The 24592-nt window shown below is 46.9% G+C and overlaps 1 protein-coding gene across 2 annotated transcripts in view; it reads right to left on the reverse strand.

Annotated features, from left to right (window-relative positions):
* LOC144693973 (glutathione hydrolase-like YwrD proenzyme) overlaps positions 1 to 24592 on the reverse strand; it is a 60241-nt gene that overhangs the window by 28248 nt on the left and 7401 nt on the right. For both annotated transcript variants that reach the window (XM_078564254.1, XM_078564253.1), the window contains exons 3-5: positions 23611 to 23764; positions 23052 to 23205; positions 19074 to 19280 (exon numbers count right to left, since the gene is read on the reverse strand). In XM_078564254.1, coding sequence (XP_078420380.1) covers positions 19074 to 19280; positions 23052 to 23205; positions 23611 to 23764 — 515 coding nt within the window. The remainder of the gene's footprint in view (positions 1 to 19073; positions 19281 to 23051; positions 23206 to 23610; positions 23765 to 24592) is intronic.

A 24592-nucleotide genomic window follows, 5' to 3' on the forward strand; every position in this document is an offset into this window, starting at 1 on the left:
TAGGGTTCACTGGGACACACAAGCCGCTCCATCACAGCAAGGGCTAGTACACTGGAATAATAATCCAAATGCCCAGGCAAATGGTCTGGGGACATGGGCTCAAATCCCACTATGGCAGCTGGTGGAATTTAAATTCAATTCACAAATATAGAATATAAAGCCTCAGTAATGGAGACCATGAACCTATCAGCGATTGTTGTAAAAGCCCATTTGGTTCACTAATGTCCTTCAGGAAGGAAATCTGCCACCCTTACCCAGTCTGGCCTACCTCTTACTCCAGACCCACACAGATGTTGTTGACTCTTAACTACCCTCTGAAATAGCCAAGCCAGCCACTCATTTCAAGGGCAATTAGGGATGGGCAACAAATGCTGGCCTTGCCAGCGACACCCACATCCCATGAAAGAATTTTTTAAAATTACAGCCAATGCATCTACTGACTCTACAGACACTTCTGTGGCCAGTTGCCTAGTGGGGGAAGGAACTTCCCAAAATGAAAAGGGGAAAAATAAAACTATAGTATGAGCAGTACTATTTTTAAATGGTCTTTTCAGTTGTCAAATGGAATGTGTGATAATCTTGCCGGCTAACATAATTCCCTTGTCATCCACTGTTTGGACACCCAGTGCAAAAAAGAGGGAGCTATTCCAATCCTCTCCTTGCCGGCCTCCCATCTTCTGCCCTCCATAAACTTGTGCTCAACAAAACCTCTTCTACCCACATCCTAACTCACACCATAAGCATTTCACCCATCATCCCTTTGCTCGCTGACCTGAATTGGATCCCGGTCTGGCCACATCTCATCTTTAAAATTCTCAAACCTTGTTTTCAAATCCCTCCCGAGCCTTGCTGCTCCCTGTCTCTGTATTCTCCTCCAGACCCATAATCCTCCTGGATTTCTGTGCTCCTCCAATATGGGCCGCTTACACATTCCGATTTTAACCGCTCCACTGTTAGAAACTGTGCCTTCAACTGCCTCTGGGCCTAAGCTCTTACATTCCCATCCTAAAGCTCTTCCCCTCTCTACCTTTCGCTCTTTGTTGCAGGTGCTCCTTAAAACTACCTCTTTGATCAAGTTTTTGGCAATCTGTCCTATACCTCCTTATGTGGCTCAATGTCAAATTTCGTTTGTTAATGTTCCTGTGAAGCACCTTGAGACATTTGGCTACTTTAAGATTTATATAAATGCATGTTGCCATTACTTAACAATATTTAAACTCAATTCACTCAGCAACCCACAGACCAGTCAAAGTTACATGAATCAGAATGCCTGTCAAAGGGATATAGATGAAGGGAGGGTGGGCCGAAAATGGCTCCTGGGCCCTTAAGTGGTTCAATAGCAGCCCACTGGGCAGCCATGCCACTGAGGTTCCCACCACTGGTAAAATGCCATGGTAGTGGGAAGAATTTGGGCTCCCCTCCTGACATCCCCCCCTTGCTAGATTACCAGCCCTTCCACCTCCCAGCCTATCTCCCTAGGACGGGGAAATTTCAGCAGAAGTATTTCTCTTCATCAGTCAGAGTTTGAACCTATGGTCTCACGTGAAGAAAAAGTCAAATTTAGGACAAAATCATTCTCTGTGTTCATAAATCCGCCAACAGTTTCTACATATCTTATGTAATGAAAAATTTTCCAGTTCCACTTTAACTGCCATCAGAACGGTGTCAACCAAATACTATTCACTCCAGGAATTCTGACAGGACTATTAAAATCTAGAATAGAAAGCAAAAGAACATTCTGGCTGGGAAAATGCGCCTTCTCAATCTCTAAACTGAAGTTTCATCATTCGTTTTTATGCTCATAGTTTTACATTCATCAAGACTGAATATCACATATAAACATCGAGCCAAATAATATTTGTGGTTCTTCTTGACTGCTCCCCTCCAAGGCGCTTACATCTTTAAATTCATTCATGGCATGTGGGCATTGCTGGCTAGGCCAGCATCTATTGCCCATACCTAATTCTCCTTGAGAAGGTGGTGGTGAGCCACTTTCTTAAATTGCTGGAGGCCATGTGCTGTAGGTATACCCACAGTGCTGTTAAGGAAGGGAGTTCCAGGATTTTGTCCCAGTGACAGTGAAAGAATGGCGATATAATTCCAAGTCAGGATGGTGTGCAACTTGGAAGCGAAACTTGTATAGTTGGTGGTGTTCCCATGCGTCTGCTGCCCTTGTTCTTCTACAGGTTGCAGTTTTGGAAGGTATTGTCAAAGAGCATGGGCAAGTTATTGCAGTACATCTTGTATATAGCACACAATGCTGCCACTGTGCACCATTAGTGGAGGGAGAGCATATTTAAGGTGGTGGATGGGTGCCACTCAAGTGGGCTGCTTGTCTTGCATGGTATCAAGATCTTTGAGTACTGCTGGAGCTGCACTCATCCAGGCAAATGGAGGGTGGTATGTCCACATTGCTGGGCTGCTTTACTATTTTAGGAGCTGTGAATGGTACCGAACACTTGTGCAATCAGTGAACATCCCCACTTATAAAGGTGGGAAAGTTAGTAATGAAGCAGCTGAAGACGGTTGGGCCTAGGACATCTCCCTAAGGAACTCCTGCAGCAATGTCCTGGAATGGAGACCTCCAACAACTACAACCATCTTCCTTTGTGCCAGGTATGACTCCAGTCAACCCCCCCCTAATTCCAACTGACTTCAATTTTATCAGCGCTCCTGATGTCAAACTCGGTTAAATGTTTCTTTGATATCAAGCGCAGTCGCTATTACCTCACGTTTGGAATTGTAAGGAACATATCTTTTTATTTTCTGTAGGACTGTGGATTAGAATTACAATGGCTGCAGGTTGAAAGTCATGTTCACTGGAACAGGATGAGAGATATATACAATGTTGCAGTCCTGGAACAGAGCGTGCCATGAAAGACAGGATGGTGCTGGGAAAGAGTCCAGGGCCAAGGGAGATGCCTGACAACAGCATTTTAATTGGCTGCTGACCAAGTTTCCTGGGTTTTGTGTGGTAGCAGTATGCAGCTGAATAGCTCGTAGCCTGAAAGGAACAAGGCCTAAAACCTCTTTCTCCTACGTGTGGAAGATTTCAGTAATTCCACAATAATAGCTAGCTGGCTTTTCTTCTCATATCTCTAAAACCTGCTCAATCTCTGAAAATCCCTGTAAAAAGGAAAAGGGGAAAACCACTGTTAGAGACATTGAAAAGCAAGTTCTCACCCAGTGAACTAAATACTGAAAGTGCTGGAAGACCACCTCATGTCATCAGCAAGAACTGAAAGGAATTTGGAAGACATTGATCAAAATCAACCCATCGAATCCTGTACTCTGGAATTGGTGCTATTGAACTGTTTTATCCCACCCATAAGACATACAAAACATAGATTTTATGTGCCGTGTGTGTGTGTATAGGGATTTAAGAAAGGGGCAAAGTTTAAGTTATTGAGTTAGAAGTTAGCAGTTCATAGTTCTTTCTTTTGCCACTAATTAAAGACAATTTGCTCAATAAACAGTTCTTACTTATTACGCTTACAAACCTGGTGCTCGTACTCTGTTAACCTAAGTTAGGTAGAATTGGAGCAATCTGGTGGTTTGGTCAAACTTTTCACATTTGTCTCGGCTCGGGGAGCAGCGGGGCTTAATATTACAGCGCACTATCCCCAAAGAGTCATGACAGAATTCAGCTCTTTTCTCCATGTTTGGACCATTTTGTAATGAGATCCTAAGCCAAGTGGTCCTGGTGGAACCCAACTGAGCATCAGTAAGCAGGTTATTGCTGAGTAAATGCCATTTACGATGACACCTTCCATTACTTTGCTGATAAGACTGATGGGACAGTAGCTGGCCGGATTGGATTTGTCCTGCTTTTTCTGGACAGGACATATCTGGGCCATTTTCCATATTGTTGTATAGATGCCAAGTCTTGCAGCTCTGATGGAACTGCTTGGCTAGTTCTGGAACACTAGTCCTCAGCATTCCAAGCTGGAAGGTTATCAGGTCCCACAGCCTTTGCTCTATCCAGTGCAAACAGCCATTTCTTAATGTTAAATGGAGTTAATGGAATTGGCTGAAGGCCGGCATCTGTGAAGCTGGGGACCTCAGGAGGAGCCCAAAATGGATCATCCACTCGGCACTTCTGGTTGAAGATGGTTACAAATGCTTTAGCCTTGTCTTTTGTACTGACATGGTGGGCTTCCCCATCAATAAGGACAGGGATGTTTATGGAGTCTTCTCTTCCAGTTAGTTGCTTAATTGTTCACCATCATTCATGACTGTATCTGTCGGGACTGCAGAGCGTTGAAGTGATCTATTGGAATTAGGATCACTTAGCTCTACTATAGCATGTTGCTTCTACTGTTTAGCATGCATGTAGTCCTATATTGTAGATTCACCAGGCTGGTAGCTCATTTTTAGGTATGCCTAATGCTGCTCCTTGCATGCTCTCCTGCATCCCTCACTGAACTATGGTTGAGCCTCTGGCTTGATGGTAATGGTAGAGTGAGGAATTTGCTAGTCCATGTCATTACAGATTCTGTTGCTGATGATGATGGCCCACAGCGCCTCATGGTTGTCCAGTTTTGATCTGCTAGATCTGTTCTGAATCTATCCAACATAGCACAGTGGTAGTGCCAAGCACAGTGGATGGCACACTCATTGTGAAGACAGGACATCAACTCCACAAGGACAGTGCGTAGTCACTCCTACCAATACTGTCATAGACAGGTGCAGCAGCGATGGGTAGATTAGTGAGGATGAAGTCAAATAGGTTTTTTCCTCTTGTTGACTCTCACCACCTTCCATAGGCCCAGTCTAGCATCTGTCCTCTAGGACAGCGTGACCAACAGCAGTGCTACTGAGGTACTCTTGGTGATGGACATTCAAGTCTTCAACCCAAGTGCATTCAGTGCCCTTACTGCTCTCAGTGCTTCTTCCAAGTGGTGTTCAACGCAAAGGAACTATTATTCATCATCTGAGAGAGGGTAATAGGCGATAATCAGCAGGTTTTCATGTCCATGACGGCAAAATTCTGCCCATTGTCCTCACCCCGTCCATGGGACCACTCACCACCCACACATGCCAGGCACACTTATCATCTGGCCTGGCAGGCGTCCTGCTTACATTCTCTCCATCTCTATTCATGCAGGACAAGCTGGCACACAAGAGGGGGAGGTCGTGGACCAGTGGAGGACTGCCTGAAATCAAAATCCTCACAGGCTTTGCAAACAGAGCCATCCAGCTGGCCAACAACAATCTGGACTGTCCCTGTGCTGACGGAGAGGTCGGTGGCGCTCTACCAAGTGAGGATTCAGCAGTGCAACATCGATCAACCACCATAGTGTGAGTGATGTGTCCTGTTTCACAGGCTCCTGCCATGCACTAATTATCTCCCCTTGCTCCGCAGGCATATCTGGGAAACAGCCAACGGAGTCCATGACCCAGGGCCTCCAATCAAGCCCCGAAGAAACCTCTGAAGAGGAATCTGGAGGCACCGTCCTTGAAATCCCATCACAGCGCCCACCCACACCCTCCACCATCGCAGAGAGGCACACATCTCGGTGGGACCCAGCTTTATAGTAGCCTCGGGGTCACAATCTGGTGACAGCACCGTACTGTCCGATCAGCAGCAGGCAGCGGCAGGGACCTCCCAGATTTCCGGCACTCGGAGGACTGCTGGAGGCCAGAACGTTGCTGAGTCCGAGTCAGATGACGAGTCTCTGGAATCGGTCGTGTCACAGTTGCTGGAGCTGCAAAGGCAAGCTCGGGAACATCAGGAAGGGATGTCCGCTGCACTCCTCAAACCGCAAGGCTCGATGGAGGAGTCTGTCAGCCTTCAGGCTGAGGTGATAGTGCCGGCATTGCCAACGCACCAAGGTCAACACTGGTAAGATGGTGGCCACCATGGAGACCTTGGTCCAGGACGTTGTTCATGCATTGCTGTGCGGGCTCAATTCCATCGCCGAAGCAATAGTTGGCCTTCAACAGTGTGCACCCAAGAGGGGTGCTGGGCAGCTCAATCTCACTCCAGCTACCCCTCCTCCTCAAGGAGTCAGCCAGGGGCCCCTGGGCACCCATAGGGAGGAGGATGTATCCCCTGAAGCCATCCATCCAGGTGACTCTGGGAGTGTCCGGCCCACTCGAATCCCCTCTTCCTGTGACCTCCGCAGCTCCAGCTCCACAGGCCAAGGAGGGTGCCACTGCCACACAGCAGGACCCCAAAAACAGGCTGGGGCCCTCCAAGTTTCAGCCCTCCAGAGGCGCCCGCCAAGGTCATCACAGACAGGGCGTAGCAGTCAGCAGGCTGCCTCTACCACTGCTGTGGATGGCTGGGGAGGCACCAAGATGTCGCGGCAGGGTTAGAAAAGTTAAGAAGACATAACTCTTTTGGAGTCAACCAAATAAACTAAATTAACAAAACGAGGGACAAAATAAACACAGCCTCTAAATTAGGGAGCTGCAAAACCAAAGACAAAATTTAAAGGAAACTTAAAAACATCAAATCAAAATGTGATTGAAGGGGTCGATAAAGCACCCCAGTCCCCAAGGTGCCCGCCGGGCATGGAAGGCCTCCACAGTGCTGGCAGACACCGCGTGCTCCCTCTCCAGGGACACCCGGCCGTGAACGTAGCCACGGAAGAGGGGCAGACAGTCGGGTCAGACGACCCCCTCGATCGCCTGCTGCCTGGACCTGTTAATGGCCAACTTGGTCAGGCCCAGGAGCAGGTTCACGAGGAGGTCCTCCTCCCTCCCGGCGCCCCCCTCCATACCGGGTGCCCGAAGATCAGGAGCGTGGGACTGAAGTGCAAACAAAACATCAGTAAAAGGTTTTTTAAATAACTGAAAAGGGAGTGCAGCCTACAACACCCTATATAGACGTGGTCCACGGACTCCACAAGACCGCAAAAGGGGCAGGTATCCTGGGAGTCCGTGAACCGACACAACCTGCGGTTGTATGGGACTGCTGCGTGCAACACCCTCCACCCCAGGTCCCCGATGGAAAGCGGGAGGACACTTCCGTAGAGGATCCCCCAACGGAGACCTCCGCCGCCGGACAGCAACAAGGCACGCCAGGGCGTGTCCGGGCGGCGGGCGAGGGGGAGGAAATGAAGGGTGTACAGCAGCAACCCATACAGGAAACCCCTCCGCACCATGCTAAAGGACGCGACTCAGGTTGCGGGGCACCGGCTCCCGAGGGAGGGTTCGGGGCTTGGGGCCAATGTGGAATTCCGTCCAAACAGGGGTACGCTCAGACGGAAGGAGCTGTGCCATCTCGTGGCCCAGTATGATGGCGGGGCCGAGCACAACTGCCCTGAGGTGTTGAATGGCATCGGCTGTGAACCGGATGCCCACGGACGCGTGATGCGCCAGCTCCTGAGGGAGCATCCAGCCCACTCCTCCGCCACCCAGCACGTCCCCCGATCCTGGTCACCCTGGCAGCCACAGCCCTCCTCTCTGCCAGCCACTGAAAAGGACGGAGGTGCGGATTCCTGAGCAGCGGCTCTCTGACGATAGTCGCTACTCTTGACGGGGGAGAGCTGCGTCGCGAGGCGACCATGTTCCAGACTTTGATCAGTTCCTGGTAAAAGACAGGCAACACCTGCAAAGAGCCACGAAGGCCCTTCAAGTCTATAAACAGGAACTGCACATTAAGAAGACATAGTTGCACAGTCTGGGCACAGGTGTTAATCACTTATACATAATGTTCACTGTTGTAAATAAACTCCCAAGAATGTCTCCCTGCCTATGGCTCCTTGTTCTGATGAGCAGTGCTCTTGTCACTCAGATGTGAAACCTTTCTGCACAAGATAAAGGCAGGTGTCTCAGTCCAGGGCCTGTTCCCTGTGCTTTGTGCAGCCTTCAGACCAACATGATGATCCGGCCTCACACTCCCTAGACACCTTACTGATGCCTGCATCTCGATGGTGCTTGTCATTGCTGTCAGAATTTCGTGGGCAGGCATCTTAGAGTTCCGTCATTCTCTCTGTGTGCTTTCAGCACCTTTAAGGTGGGGCTGACCCCCATCTCTTCAACATCTGTGACCAATGATGCTGTGCACCAGCTACTGAGGGGGTCAGATGCTGAAGGCAGACAAAGGATGAGGTGTTTTTAAAGTTTTATGGCTGCATCTCCATGATAAGACTCTGATCACAGAGCGCAAGTGAGCTGCCCTCGGCCAGTCAGGAGTCAGATGTTCTCAGAGGCTATGTGAAGATCTATGGAGTGTCCTCACTGCATATCATCATCATCCTCTTGCAATTGAGCAGCAATTAGGGCCTCCACTGTGTCTCTATGACAGGAGCATTATCACAGAGGGTATGTGTGCTCCACAAGCCAGGCTGGAGTCAAACATTCATGGATACAATGTGAGGATCTATGGTGTCTCCTCACTGCATGTCGTCATCATCCTCTAAAAATCTAGCAGCTATGAGGGCCTCCCGAGTGCACCTGTCTCGTCTGCCCAGTGCGAGGGCCTCATCCCCGTTATCATTGCCTTCAAGGACCTCCTCACCCTCATCCCCGTTGGCATCCTCCTCATCTGAGGTGAACACCAGGCTCCTCCATCTCCTCCTCAACCAGCTCCTCTCCCTGTTGCATCGCCAGGTTGTAAAGGGCGAGCAGGTGATGACAATGTGTGACACCCTCTGTGGACTATATTGCAGGGCTCCACCAGACCTGTCCAGGCACCAGAACCTCATTTTCAGCATTGTGATGGTTTGCTCCACCAAGCTGCGAGTTGCAGCATGAGCCTCATTATACCTTCGCTGTGCTGCAGCCTGAGGCTGCCACACGGGTGTCATCAGCTACATTCTCTGTGGGTAGCCCTTGTCCCTGAGGAGCCATCCCTGCAGCCTCTGTAGACTCTGGAAGACGTCAGGGATCTGTGACCAACTAAAAATGTAGGAATTGTGCAGACTCCCTGGAAACCTGCAGGATGCGTTTGTGGTGGTCGCACACCAGCTGCACATTCAGCGAATGCAATCCCTCGCGGTTGACATTGTAGACCATGTACTGCGACAGAGATCTGAGCGCCACATGAGTGCAATCGATGGCACCCTGCACCTGTGAGAAACCCAAGATCTGCACGAATCCAATCGCTCTTGCATCCTGGCTCTCCTGGTCCCAGACGAATTACACAAAAATGTTGTGTGCCCTCACAAAGATGGCATCCGTGACCTCATGGATACATTTGTGGGTGGAGGGTTGTGATATCCCACAGAGCTCACCTGTGGAGCCCTGAAAGGAGCCACTGGCAGAGAAATTGAGCACTGCAGTCATTGGCAGTGGATGCCCTCCATGTCCCCGTGGCACCAAATCCTGCAGTAGTTGACAGATGTGACCAAATGGTTCCCCAGACATGCGCAGTCTTCGGCGATACTGACTCTCAGTCATCTGCAGGAATGAAAGGCGGCGTCTATAGACCCTGGGTCTAACTAGGCGCTGACCAGCGACAGCTCGCTGTGGCTCTTTGGCAGCGTGTGTGGGAGCCCCAGCCGCCCCTTCTTCCAGAGGTTGCTGCTCCGATGTCTACGCAGCCAGGAGCCTCAGTCGCTCTCATTTCAGTCGTCTCCGCTCTCTGTAAGCTACAAGGCATACAGCTAGGTCACCAGGCTCCATGATCCTGATGTACCCCTCCTGCAGGATGAAAGAGAGAGACACGTGGGTTAGTATGGCTGTACTAAGGACCTGTCCTGGTTAAGTCTGAATGCCCCTTAATGCATTCTGGAGAGTGCTGGCCACCACTTGGATGGCCAGAGATCAATGCGCTGCATGGCTGCCCAAAACCCCACCGACCTCCGCCCCACTCCACCTGACCGAGTGGCAGCAGCTTTGCCCATTGGACTGCATGCTGTGCTCTCAGCTCAGGCACAGACATCCTCCTAACCCACACTCAAGGCTGCACTGTTGGCTTGACCCATCGACGGGCAGAGATGGTGATCGCAAACTGGATTCACCAAGTCAACGAAACCGATTTTTGGCCTTCTCGCCATATCGTCTGCTCACGCCACCGAACATGCCCGACGCTAGCTGGCACAGACAATTCCGCCCGTTAAGTTTTTCCAGCATCTTCGGCTTTTATTTTGGCTTTTCATTGCAATCTGGTAGTTTCATGATCACCATTACTGAGACTAGCTTTTTAATCCTAATGCATTTGCTATATGTTGTCATGCTTTGTTTTATAATTCTCCTGTGATGTGGCTTTGGATGTTGTATTACATTAAAAGGTGCTCTATAAATAATATGTTGTTTATTCAATTAACTAATTTAGTTAACTAATTAGAACTAATCTTTCCAGATCATTTGTCCATACTACTCCAGTCACACAATCACTACGCTACCACATCTGCCTTAGCCCAAAAAATGTGCCGGATCCTAAAAATAAACTTCTTTTTTATTCTTCTCAACACTCCCCTTTTGCTATTATTGTCTCTCTCCTGCTGAACTTTCTTTTTTCTGTCCTGTGGGGCTTGACAGTGCTCCAATAATTGAAAAGGTATGCGCAGGCTGAATTGACAATAGCTGGTTCTACTTTGCCCCGACCTTAACCTTTGAAAAGAGCGTTCGTACTGCAACTGAGACGCATTTCCCCAGCCCCGCACCAACCAGCTTGACCGCAGCTGTTTTTCTCTTTAAGCAACCTGGCCAGCTTGAGTATATCAAGTTTTGGATGATGAATCTGTCCTCTTGAGCTCACACTCATAATCATAACTGCTTCATTTAGAACTCTTACAATCAGAAGGTATGAGGGAGGGGGGACCATCCATTCCCTTCGGTCTGTGTTGGACTGTCCCCAGCTCCAGAGATGAAAGACCAGTACGTAATCTCACTGTCATGCCCAGAGCCTGAAGTTTATTTCCAAATACATTTCTAATTAGCGGTTACGATGACAAAGCAAGGACAATGAGGTGTAATCCAACACAGGGAACATTAATACACCTTAGAGACAAGTTACAGACTGGTACTGCCATTGTATAAAGGTTAATCATTGCCAAGTGACACAGCTGACAACTAAGTGGACATAGTTTCGGTGGTTTCAATGTAAATGATTCATAAAATTCAATATTGCCATAAAAAGCACATTCAGATAATAAGCTTTAGCTGCCAAAAATCCCCTTTAGTACCTGTAACTAATGACCACTGGAACCTTTTGCAGTGCATATCAATGTTCAAGGAACACATTCCCAGTTTACAGGTTGCCAAAATGACACTAAAAGGTGAAGGAACTTTAGTGCCATACCCATTGTGTTACAGCAAGGAGCAATCGTTCCATTGATTAACTTCAGAAATGAACTGGTCCAAGAGTTGTGTCAATCACCCTTTCGAAGGCCAGAAAATGGAGCAGAACCTGGTTCCTCCAGTCTGCACATTTGTACATTTAGCGCTCAACCATCATCGCTAAAATGGACAATCTGGCCATTATGACCTTGCTGTTTGTGGGATCTTTCTGGGTGCAAATTGGCACGTTTCCCACATTACACTAGTGACCACCCTTCAAAGGTGCTTCATTGGTTGTCAAGTGCTTTGGGGTGTCCTGAGGTCTCGAAAGGTGCTATATAAATGCAAGTGCTTTCTGTTTTTCAATTCAGTCCACACAGTATAAAAACAATTTAAAATAGAATGCTTAAAGGCTTTTTATAAGGAGCCAGGTGGACAGGAAGCAGGACATGAGAGGCTTGACAGAGAGCATGGTCAAGTTGGCATATCCTGGGAAAGTGTTTTGATGAAGGGAAGAAAGGTAGCAAGCGGCTCAGGGAGAGAGTTCTTGAATGCAGGTATGTAGTGGTTGAATGGTCTAACACCAATGGCGGGACAGAAAAAGCAGAGGGAGAGGGGCAGTCGGCCAGAATCAGAAGGTGGTACAGGCTGGGGTGTAGTATTGGGTGAGATTGCAAAGGTAGGAAGGAGAAGAATCACGAAAGAATTTGAATATAAAAGGCAAGAATTTCAGAACCAATACATTGGTCAGCAAGGAGACAATGTAGGCTAGTGAGGGCAAGAGTGGCAAGTGAGGAAATCTTGTGTGGGATAATCTCGGTGTCACAGAGATCTGGATGAGTTGGAGTTTTTGAGGATAGTGCTGGAGGGGCACAGGAGAAACTGAGTCATGAGGGTGATGCAGCGCAAAAGATATAAATTAACCAATTCTTTGAACAGATAAAGTATAGACATCATTAATTTGTTACATTTCAATATGATTCATGAGGAAATAATGACCAACAGTAAACTATACTGCATTGCAACAACACCAGTGATGTAATAAACAACACCCTTTTATGATTGCCTGTGTAAATGCTCTTTGATAAGAGTTTTATTATCCAGCAACAAATCTGCAGGTAATTGTCCGTGGAGTCCCTCTGTGCTCTTGCATTGTTTCCAGTTCTTTTTTTGGAACTTCTTGTGCCAGGGCTCCTCCATGGCCTCCTTCACACACCCTGTCGCACACCCGGTCCTCCACACACCCCGTCGCACACCCGGTCCTCCACACACCCCATCTCACACCCGGACCTCCACACACTCCGTCGCACACCCGGTCCTCCACACACACCGTCTCACACACGGTCCTCCACACACCCCATCTCACTCCCGGTCCTCCACACACCCCGTCTCACACCCGGTCCTCCACACGCCCTGTCGCACACCCAGACCTCCACATACCCCATCTCACACCCGGTCCTCCACACATCCCGTCTCACACCCGGTCCTCCACACACCCCGTCTCACACCCAGACCTCCACATACCCCGTCTCACACCCGGTCCTCCACACACCCCGTCTCACACCCAGACCTCCACATACCCCATCTCACACCCGGTCCTCCAGACACCCCGTCTCACACCCGGTCCCCACACACCCCGTCTCACACCCGGTCCCCACACACCCCGTCGCACACCCGGTCCTCCACAAACCCGGTCTTCCACACCCCCTGTCTCATACTCGGTCCTCCATACACCCACCGCTCACCCAGTTGGGGAGGTGATGGCGTAGTGGTATTGTCACTGGGCTAATAATCCAAAGACCCAGGGTAATGCTCTGGGAGCCAGGGCTTGAATCCCAACACGGCGGGTGAAGAAATTTGAATTCAATAAAAATCTGCAATTAAAGTCTAATGATGACCATGAAACCATTGTCGATTGTCGTAAACACCCATCTGGTACATTTCCTCCTCTTAGGGAAGGAAATCCGCTGCCCTTACCTGGTCTGGCCTATATGTGACTCCAGACCCACAGCAATGTCCGTGACTCTCAAGTGCCCTCTGAAATGGCCCAGCAAGCCCTTTCAGCTGTATCAAACCACTAAAAAGCCTAAAAGGAATGAAACCGGATAGACCACCCGGCATCGACCTAGGCATCAGAAACAACAACGGCAAACCAGTCCTGTCGACCCTGCAAAGTCCTCCTTACTAAAATCTGGGGGGGCTGGTGCGAAACTTGGGAGAGCTGTCTCACAGACTAGTCAAGCAACAGCCTGACATAGTCATACTGATGGAATCATACCTTATAGATAAAGTCCCAGACACCACCATCACCATCCCTGGGTATGTCCTGTCCCACTGGCAGGACAGACCCAGCAGAGGTGGCGACACAGTGGTATACAGTTGGGAGGGAGTTGCCCTGGGAGTCCTCAACATCGACTCCAGACCCCATGGAGTCTCATGGCATCAGCTCAAACATGGGCAAGGAAACCTCCTGCTGATTACTACATACCGCCCTCCCTCAGCTGATGAATCAGTGCTCCTCCATGTTGAACATCACTTGGAGAAAGCACTGTGAGGATGGTGAGGATGCAGAATGTACTGCGGGAGGGGGGCTTCAATGCTCATCACCAAGAGTGGCTCGGGAGCACCACTACAGACTGAGCTAACCGAGTCCTAAAGGACATAGCTACTAGACTGGGTCTGCGACAAGAGAGAGAAACAAATTTGACATCATCCTCACCAACCTGTCTGCCACCGGTGCATCTGTCCATGACAGTATCTTGAATACACCCATCTCAAACCCAGTCCTGAATACACCCATCTCAAACCCAGTCCTGAATAACACCCATCTCAAGCTGTCCTGAATAACACCCATCTCAAACTGTCCTGAATAACACCCATCTCAAACCCAGTCCTGAATAACACCCATCTCAAACCCAGTCCTGAATAACACCCATCTCAAACCCAGTCCTGAATAACACTCATCTCAAACCCAGTCCTGAATAACACCCATCTCAAACCCAGTCCTGAATAACACCCATCTCAAACCCAGTCCTGAATAACACCCATCTCAAACCCAGTCCTGAATAACACCCATCTCAAACCCAGTCCTGAATAACACCCATCTCAAACCCAGTGCTGAATAACACCCATCTCAAACCCAGTCCTGAATAACACCCATCTCAAACCCAGTCCTGAATAACACCCACCTCAAACCCAGTCCTGAATAACACCCATCTCAAATCCAGTCCTGAATAACACCCATCTCAAACCCAGTGCTGAATAACACCCATCTCAAACCCAGTGCTGAATAACACCCATCTCAAACCCAGTCCTGAATAACACCCATCTCAAACCCAGTCCTGAATACACCCATCTCAAACCCAGTCCTGAATAACACCCATCTCAAGCTGTCCTGAATAACACCCATCTCAAGCTGTCCTGAATAACACCCATCTCAAACTGTCCTGAATAACACCCACCTCAAACCCAGTCCTGAATAACACCCATCTCAAACCCAGTCCTGAATAACACCCATCTCAAACCCAGTCCTGAATAACACTCATCTCAAACCCAGTCCTGAATAACACCCATCTCAAACCCAGTCCTGAATAACACCCATCTCAAACCCAGTCCTGAATAACACCCATCTCAAACCCAGTCCTGAATAACACCCATCTCAAACCCAGTCCTGAATAACACCCACCTCAAACCCAGTCCTGAATAACACCCATCTCAAACCCAGTCCTGAATAACACCCATCTCAAACCCAGTGCTGAATAACACCCATCTCAAACCCAGTCCTGAATACACCCACTCAAACCCAGTCCTGAATAACACCCATCTCAAACCCAGTCCTGAATATACCCATCTCAAACCCATTGCTGAATACACCCACCTCAAACCCAGTGCTGAATACACCCACCTCAAACCCAGTCCTGAATAACACCCATCTCAAACCCAGTGCTGAATACACCCACCTCAAACCCAGTCCTGAATAACACCCATCTCAAACCCAGTGCTGAATACACCCACCTCAAACCCAGTCCTGAATACACCCACCTCAAACCTAGTCCTGAATACACCCACCTCAAACTGTCCTGAATAACACCCATCTCAAACCCAGTCCTGAATAACACCCACCTCAAACCCAGTCCTGAATAACACCCATCTCAAACCCAGTCCTGAATACACCCATCTCAAACCCAGTCCTGAATAACACCCATCTCAAACCCAGTCCTGAATACACCCATCTCAAACCCAGTGCTGAATAACACCCATCTCAAACCCAGTGCTGAATACACCCATCTCAAGCCCAGTGCTGAATAACACCCATCTCAAACCCAGTCCTGAATAACACCCATCTCAAACCCAGTCCTGAATAACACGCACCTCAAACCCAGTCCTGAATAACACCCATCTCAAACCCAGTGCTGAATAACACCCATCTCAAACCCAGTGCTGAATAACACCCATCTCAAACCCAGTCCTGAATAACACCCATCTCAAACCCAGTCCTGAATACACCCACCTCAAACCCAGTCCTGAATAACACCCATCTCAAACCCAGTCCTGAATATACCCATCTCAAACCCATTGCTGAATACACCCACCTCAAACCCAGTGCTGAATACACCCACCTCAAACCCAGTCCTGAATAACACCCATCTCAAACCCAGTGCTGAATACACCCACCTCAAACCCAGTCCTGAATAACACCCATCTCAAACCCAGTGCTGAATACACCCATCTCAAACCCAGTGCTGAATACACCCACCTCAAACTGTCCTGAATAACACCCATCTCAAACCCAGTCCTGAATAACACCCACCTCAAACCCAGTCCTGAATAACACCCATCTCAAACCCAGTGCTGAATACACCCACCTCAAACCCAGTCCTGAATACACCCACCTCAAACTGTCCTGAATAACACCCATCTCAAACCCAGTCCTGAATAACACCCATCTCAAACCCAGTGCTGAATACACCCATCTCAAACCCAGTCCTGAATAACACCCATCTCAAACCCAGTCCTGAATACACCCATCTCAAACCCAGTGCTGAATAACACCCATCTCAAACCCAGTGCTGAATACACCCATCTCAAGCCCAGTGCTGAATACACCCATCTCAAACCCAGTCCTGAATAACACCCATCTCAAACTGTCCTGAATAACACCCATCTCAAACCCAGTCCTGAATACACCCACCTCAAACCCAGTCCTGAATAACACCCATCTCAAACCCAGTCCTGAATATACCCATCTCAAACCCATTGCTGAATACACCCACCTCAAACCCAGTGCTGAATACACCCACCTCAAACCCAGTCCTGAATAACACCCATCTCAAACCCAGTGCTGAATACACCCACCTCAAACCCAGTCCTGAATAACACTCATCTCAAACCCAGTGCTGAATACACCCACCTCAAACCCAGTCCTGAATACACCCACCTCAAACTGTCCTGAATAACACCCATCTCAAACCCAGTCCTGAATAACACCCACCTCAAACCCAGTCCTGAATAACACCCATCTCAAACCCAGTGCTGAATACACCCACCTCAAACCCAGTCCTGAATACACCCACCTCAAACTGTCCTGAATAACACCCATCTCAAACCCAGTCCTGAATAACACCCATCTCAAACCCAGTGCTGAATACACCCATCTCAAACCCAGTCCTGAATAACACCCATCTCAAACCCAGTCCTGAATACACCCATCTCAAACCCAGTGCTGAATAACACCCATCTCAAACCCAGTGCTGAATACACCCATCTCAAGCCCAGTGCTGAATACACCCATCTCAAACCCAGTCCTGAATAACATTCATCTCAAACTGTCCTGAATAACACCCACCTCAAACCCAGTCCTGAATAACACCCATCTCACACCCAGTGCTGAATACACCCACCTCACACCCAGTGCTGAATACACCCAACTCACACCCAGTGCTGAATACACCCACCTCACACCCAGTGCTGAATACACCCACCTCACACCCAGCCTCCTGAATACACCCATCTCAAACCCAGTGCTGAATACACCCAGCCTCCTGAATACACCCATCTCATGCAGCCAGCCTGGAGCAAATATATATTGTAGGTGACTGATACATGAGATTTTCCTCCTTTAAAAGATAGGGGGCAGGTCAATTTTCCTTAATGTGATACTGCTGGACACTTTAACTTCAAAACCTCATACATTGTAACAACTGGTGATGGAAAACCAAAAGGAATACAGGAAAGATTTTCAGGGTTCCTGTGCTTGGGGCTGCTGCATAACCTGGGCACATGCCAATATAGGAAAATCGCGCGGTGGAGATTGCTCCGCCCTATAAGGAAAGAATAGCCCTCCATTTGAATTAACGGAATGGTATTCTTTAGCGGCCGAGCAACAAGCATTACCTGAGCAGAGGGGGAAATAAGGCAGGGAGGACTAGAATTAGATGAGGGAACCGACCTGTCGTCTTCTCCCATTTAAATTAACAGAAGGGGAACTGAGTGGGCTCCATCATGGGCAGACAATTCCCCTTAACCGATTTTCCTCTCTATACCCTGACCAGGTGATGCTTAATGTCCAAAGCAGCCAAGCCACAAATTTACCCCAAACAACATTAAACAGATTTTCCAGGTGTTTGCTGATAACGGACACTCAGCTGCATTGGAATACTCTAGATAGATGAACACTGGGAGAATAATTTATCATAAATCATTGACAAAGGCCACTGTGATTCAGTGCTACCATATTTGCCTCTAAAACAGAAGGTTCTGGATTCAAGTACCACTGCACAGATTTCAAGAAATATTTCAGCAGAATTCATAAATATTGCAAGTTGTCTATTTTCTTTATGTATTAGAAGTGATGTGAAGTTGAGGGGAATAAGTGAGTTCTGATTGTAATTGTTTCATATGTGAAATGGAGCAGCTTATTGACTTATATTAGACATCAACTCACCAAGTTGCTTTCTTGAGCTGCCTTTGGAGAGATTAAAGAAATACATGTGCAAAAGACAAAATATCCAACAAAATGTTCAATTCAGGCCATCTTTCGTGAGGAATAATGGTGATTCCTGTTAATTGTACCTTAAGTGTTTTTAATTGTGTGCAGATGGTGGACATTAACTGGGGTTTCATTTAAGCACATATAAAGAGGCACTTATTGAAAATGTGGGTGTTTGAGTTAGGAGGTGTATGCCTGTAATGTTTAACACTGTGAATAAATATAAGTAATAACTGGGTATAAGTAATAAGTAATATAAATAAAATATAAGTAATAACTGAGTAATAACTGGCTCCAGTACTAATCTTCACCAACTGACTTTTCAGAGTGTAACAACATATCTGATTTATGGTATTGCGCATGTGGATACAGGGCAGTGTCAATCAGCAGGAGTCACTAACGCCACTGAACCGAAGAACCCATCAGCCATGACACAGTCAGTAATAATGTTGCCTCTAAGCCAGAAGATTGTGGGTTTACATCCAACTCGAGAGACTTGAACATAAAATCTAGGCTGACCCTTAGTGCAGTACTGAGGGGCTGCTGCAATTCTTTAGAGGAGATGCTCAACAGAGTCCTCGTCCGCCCTCTCAGGCGGCTGTAAAAGATTCCGTGGCACTTTTTGAAGGAGAGCAGAGAAGTCCTCCTCACTGTGCTGGATAACTTCTACCCTTCAACAAAAACCACTCAGATTATCTGGGCATTATCATATTGCTGTTTGTGGGGCCTTGTGTGCAAACTGGTGGCTACGTTTCCTATATTACACAGTGACTACACTTCAAAAGTAATCAATTGGCTGTAAAGCACTTTGGGGCAAGTTGATTCTGTGCACGTCTAATTCTTCCTATAATAAATCACTCTGGGATGGCTCATTCAGGACACAAGTTTAGGAGGGAACTGAATAACCCACCTTGAAGGTCTGAGCTAATAGAGGGTTCTTGAATATCTGCCCACATTTAGGGCTTCTGCCCTGCAGCAGGAGATCTTTTCCGTGCTGGTTTCCTGGGCTCTGCAGGACGCTCGCTCCTCTGTTCCAGTGAAACGCTGCGATCTCAGCGACAGGAAAGCCTCTTTCTGCCAGCTCGATAGCAGGCTGCAGAATTTCGCACAAAGAGAGCTGGTGCACAGAAACACAGTGTTAGAAAATCCACATTTACAATCGTCAAACTCCATCGAGTTTCACCATCAAGGTGTATAAACAAACTCATCTGGAACTACCCAGGGTTATAAAATTTTATCTCCAGCCCAACACCAAGAAAATACTGAGTAACAGGTAAAGGCCATTTCTTCCTCCTTTCTTCAACCCTTAACCATTGTTATGTCAATAAGACATGAAAAAAATCAAAACTATGTACATCAGGCTTTTGTTTTTGCTACTTTTATAATTGACTTTCTGCTGAACCCAGCAAGATGGCTGCTACAAGTCACATGACCACAGGGTTAGCCCTTTGTTCTGGAAGCTGCCAACAGGAGTTACAAGAACAGAAGAATCCTCCTCTCATCATCATGGAATCTCACATCCAATTGTAAGGACACTATAATCACAAAACCACGGGACTGGCAAATTGAAATTCATTAAGCCTGCACAGCTGTTAACAGGCCATCTCACATCTGGGACTGTCCGGGTCCATTTCAAAAGGGGACCATTGAGGGGACAATGGGCATCATTTGCATTTTGGTAAGTTTACCCCTCTAGCAGAGTCAGAGGGTCTGCTTAGACAATGGCTTCCCGACACGAGATCCTCAATGTGGATGGTAACTCTTTAAAAACTAATGGCTGGGGCATTGTCAGTCCAGAAACCAAAGCCAGTCCCAGACATTGGATAAACATCCCTTTTGAAATCATTGTGGAGAAAGAAGGTCACATGACTCAAGCGACCATTTTGAAATCTCTATATTGACGGAGAAACCCTCAGTCTGCTGAATTAACACCAACTGGAAAGACAGCAGGACTCCCAGCTGACCAAGCAGCTGGTCACCGTGTCACAACTCCTCGAAGCCTGTTTGATTTTAAAAGTCTCTGACCATCGCCTATTTGTGTGGTGTGTGAGATTGTGAACAATCCCCTCCCAACGATCCCCACTACCCACCAACCACCACCCCCCCCACCCCCCCCTAAAGAGAATTTGCTGCATCTTACCTATAAAATTGGACCACACAAACTTAAGGATTGGGGAAACACGCCACAGCCTACTTTAAAAGTAATTCAGAAACACTTCTGCTTACGGACAGACAGGGAGAGGATAGAGAAGTTCAGTTTGCCTCTGTCCTGTCCGTAACACAATACTGCATAAAGAGAGGACCTGCTATTCCACTGCTCTTAATATAACCGATTTGATCACTCCTATTTTGAAAACAGCAACAATGGGAAATAAAAACTGTGATACAAAAGGTCATTTTAACCTAATCTAGCAAGCAGGAAACCCACAGGATTAGGTGGAAAGTTGGTTTTACAGTCCACATAATATTGCTTCCCATTGGCCTCAATTGGGAAGGAAGTGAAGCCTGCAATCCACCCTGATCTATCAGTTTCCCAATGGGAAAAATAGGTTCAAATTGCCCCATAATCTTTGATAAACATTACTTATTCCCCATGCACGTTATGAGAAAGTCACTTAAATGCCTATGGAACCTTTACTGGGTTTCCAATAAATCCTGTAAATCCAATTCCTATAGGATTCAACAGATTGAAATTACTGCAAACTATATGATTTTACAAATGTTTAACGTGCTCATATTAAATCTCTCTAGCAACTTTCTTAGTAGAAAGGGACCACTTATTTTACACAGGCTAACACTCTCTTAAATAGCCAGGTGATGTTGTTGTACAAATACCTTTGTGCAAGAACACTGCTGACACAAATATTTCTTTCCTCCCATAATAAACTTTAAATCTGCTGCAGGAATTCCTGCTATGACGATGACAATAACTTGCATTTATATAGCGGCTTTAACGTGTAAAACATCCCAAGGCACTTCACAGGAGCATTGACGAACAAAATTTGTCACCTATCCCAACAAGGAGCTATTAGGGCATGTGACCAAAAATTTTGTCAAAGGGATAGGCTTATTTTAAGGATTATTTTAAAGGAGGAGAGAGGTAAAGAGGTATGGAGATGTTTAAGGGGGAGATTCCAGCGCTTAGAGCCTCCATAGCCGGCAGCAGAGCTGCCAATAGTGAAGCAACTAATATAGGAACGCTCAAGAGGCCAGAACAGGAACGCTGCAGAGAACTTGGGAGGTGGTAGGGCTGGTGCGGGTTACAGGGGAAGGGAGAGGCAAGAAAGAAAGAAAGACTTACATTTATATAGCACTTTTCACAACCAACAGACGTCTCAAAGTACTTTACAGCCAATGAAGTGCTTTTTGAGGTGTAGTTCCTTTCACAAAACACAATGTGATAGTGGCGAGATAATCTATTTTTGTGATGTTGATTCAGGGATAATGTTACAATTATAAGATTTATAAGATTGTTATGTTTTGGAACCGTGTCTTTAATTTAAGGTAAAACGGAGGGGGTCATGTGACCTGTTAAGAAGTCTACTTGATAACAGGCTGAGGGAGGTTAAAGGTCAAAGGAAGGCCCAGGTTGTGTTACTGGGGTGATGATGTATGGTGCTCATGATTGGAGATAATGGCAGCAGTCTCTGAGTTCACAATGAAAGTATCAGATTGTAAACAGTTGTGCTGTAAAATGTCCATTTACTTCGAAGATGAAAGACAGTTAATCAGCATTTCTACCTGGGTGCAAGGCTCATGTGTTTCACATTGCCATGGGAAAGAGGACAGAGCAAGCCATTTTTAAGATCAGGATACAGGCTTCCCTACAAATCAATGAATATCAGAGACATACAGCAGTTTTGTGTGGGCAGCAGACAGCTCTTCTGGCTGCTTGACTTTGTAAACTATCAGAGCCAGATGTAGGAGGGAGAGGGTCTCAGAGATGCATCCCATAGCCACCTACAAATTCTGGGAGATTCGTCCTGGCATGGCCAGAACACCAAGTATCATCGGAACAGGCTGTACTGCTGGAGGTAAACTTAGGAAACTCTCCGAAAACGAAGGGAAGCATCTGAAGATGGTAACTCAAAGTTACTACTCAGCAAAATAGGGTAACATTAACCCATTGGAAGCAACTGTGGACTGTTTGTGAGAAGGACTGTAACTCCATGAAGAGTGTGATGTGTGATAAATATAAAAGAGAAATGTTCCTTTCTATAGTTTAGAGTATAAATTGCCTACAAAAAGAAAGTAGGCTTTAGTCAATTATTTAGCTATTTGTTCCAGTAAAAGTTTTAAAACACGAAATCTTATGTCATGCTTTCACCTATTTCAAATATTTTTTGAAAAAGTGACTGGTTTCTACGGAGCTCATTACGATAAACATCAGCCAAGACACGGAGGATACTCCCTGCCTTTCTTCAAAATAGTGCCATGAACATCCACCCAAACAGGCAAATGAGGCCTCAGTTTAAAGTGTCATGTGAAAGACTTCACTTCTGACAGTGCAACATTCCCTCAGCGCTGCACCACTGGAGTGACAACCGGAAATTTACACTCAAGCCTTGGAGTGGGACTTGAAACCAGAACCTTGTGATTCAAGAGGCAAGTATGCTATCAACTGAGCCACAGCCAACACAAAAGGACAAGAAGGGATTTGTGAATGAGGATGAAAATCTTAAAATCAAGGCATTGCCAGGGAGGAGCCAATATAAGTCAGCAAACACAGCCACGTTTACACTGCTACCTTCAGTGTTGTCTGTTGGATTGAAAGCAGTTCGGAGCACAAGAGATGGCCTCCTCCCCTCTTTGCTAATGTTTAGTGAAAGAAGGAGACATAACATGAAGAGAGAATATTGTGGGAGGATTACTGAAGCCATTACTTCACCTTCTTACTTCCAAAGAGACGGATAGTATCGCACCAGCCAGCAGCTGCTCCAGGTACAGTGACAAGGTTGGCATGGCACAACGGTAAAGGGTTCGTCTCCACAAAGCCTTCCTTTTTTAACAATTCAAGGGTCAATGCTTGTGGAGACCTGCCACTGCAGAAGGAGAAAAAGATTGTACATCAACGATCCACTCGGGATGCCAAATTTTATGACTTTTTTTTTAAAATCAAATATGAACTATTGCACTGTCCTCTACTACATTGCATACATGGCTTAGCCAAGTGTCTCACAAAGACACACTGCTTGGACATTCACGTTCCAAATGGTCTTTGCATCTTATAAAGGTAACTCGCAACTTTTTAAACCACGTACAGACTGGAGACGGTAATTATTACAGCTATCATATTGCAGGGTGTGGTGGGCCACGCATCGTTTAAAAACAAAAGCCGCTAACCCTTCAAGCTAATGCCTGGAAGAAGCCAACGTTGGTCATTTGAGGGCTGGGGGTAAAGGGAGTAGTAACGTGGATGATTATGAATTTGAGCTACTGTTTCTTACCTTCCATTTAGTCCATATACTTTCTTAGTTATACCATCGTAAAACAGGACATTGCAGTCTCCACCAAGGCCAGTACTGAATGGTTCAGTAAGATTCAAGACTGCTGCCATAGCAACAGCAGCATCTGCAGCATTCCCGCCTTTTTTCAGTATATCTGCAAAAATCAATATTACCCATTAAATCTTACACAGAGGTTGGCTGACCTGACATGTGAAAAATCGCACTAATTTTCTGCACTCAGTAAATTATGCGATCTTTCTACACCCAATCTGCTTTTTGGTGTGAATATATATTTTCTTCAAAAGACTCCATTCTTATGAATTGAAATTTTCCAGTTGCAAAAAGATCTGGACAACTTCTAGGCTTGGGTTAGTGAGTGACAAGTAATATGCATGCAACAGAAGGCCAGACAATGACCATCTCCAATGAGGGAGAGTCTACCCATCTCTTCATGTCATCCAATGGCATTATCAATCCCCCACCATCAACCAGGAACTTATCCAACAACATAAATGCGAAGGCTACTAGGGCAAGTCAGAGGCAATGTGGCGAGTGACATACCTACTGGCTCTCTAAAGACTCTTCACTACCTACAAGGCACAAGTCAGGGGTGTGATGGAATATTGCCCACTTACCTAGATGGGTGCAACTGCAGCAAAACTCCAAAAGCTCCACACCATCCAGGACATAGCAGGCTGCTTGGTCAGCACCCATTACACTAGCTGAAATATTCACACCCTCAACAGCCAGCACACTGAGTCTGCTTCTTCTGCAACATCTCACAAATCCACAGCCTCCGCTACCTAGAAGGACAGCAGTAGCATAGGCATGCTATCCCTCCAAGTCATGCACCATCCCAACCTAGGCGTATATTGCTATTCCTTCATTGTCACTGGATCAAAACCCTGAAAGACCCTACATAGCAGCATTGCAGGAGTACTTTCACCACATGGGCTGCAGCAGTTCAAGAAGGTCCACCCCA

This window comes from Cetorhinus maximus, chromosome 19, assembly GCF_964194155.1.
Source record: "Cetorhinus maximus chromosome 19, sCetMax3.hap1.1, whole genome shotgun sequence".
Lineage (NCBI taxonomy): Eukaryota > Metazoa > Chordata > Chondrichthyes > Lamniformes > Cetorhinidae > Cetorhinus > Cetorhinus maximus.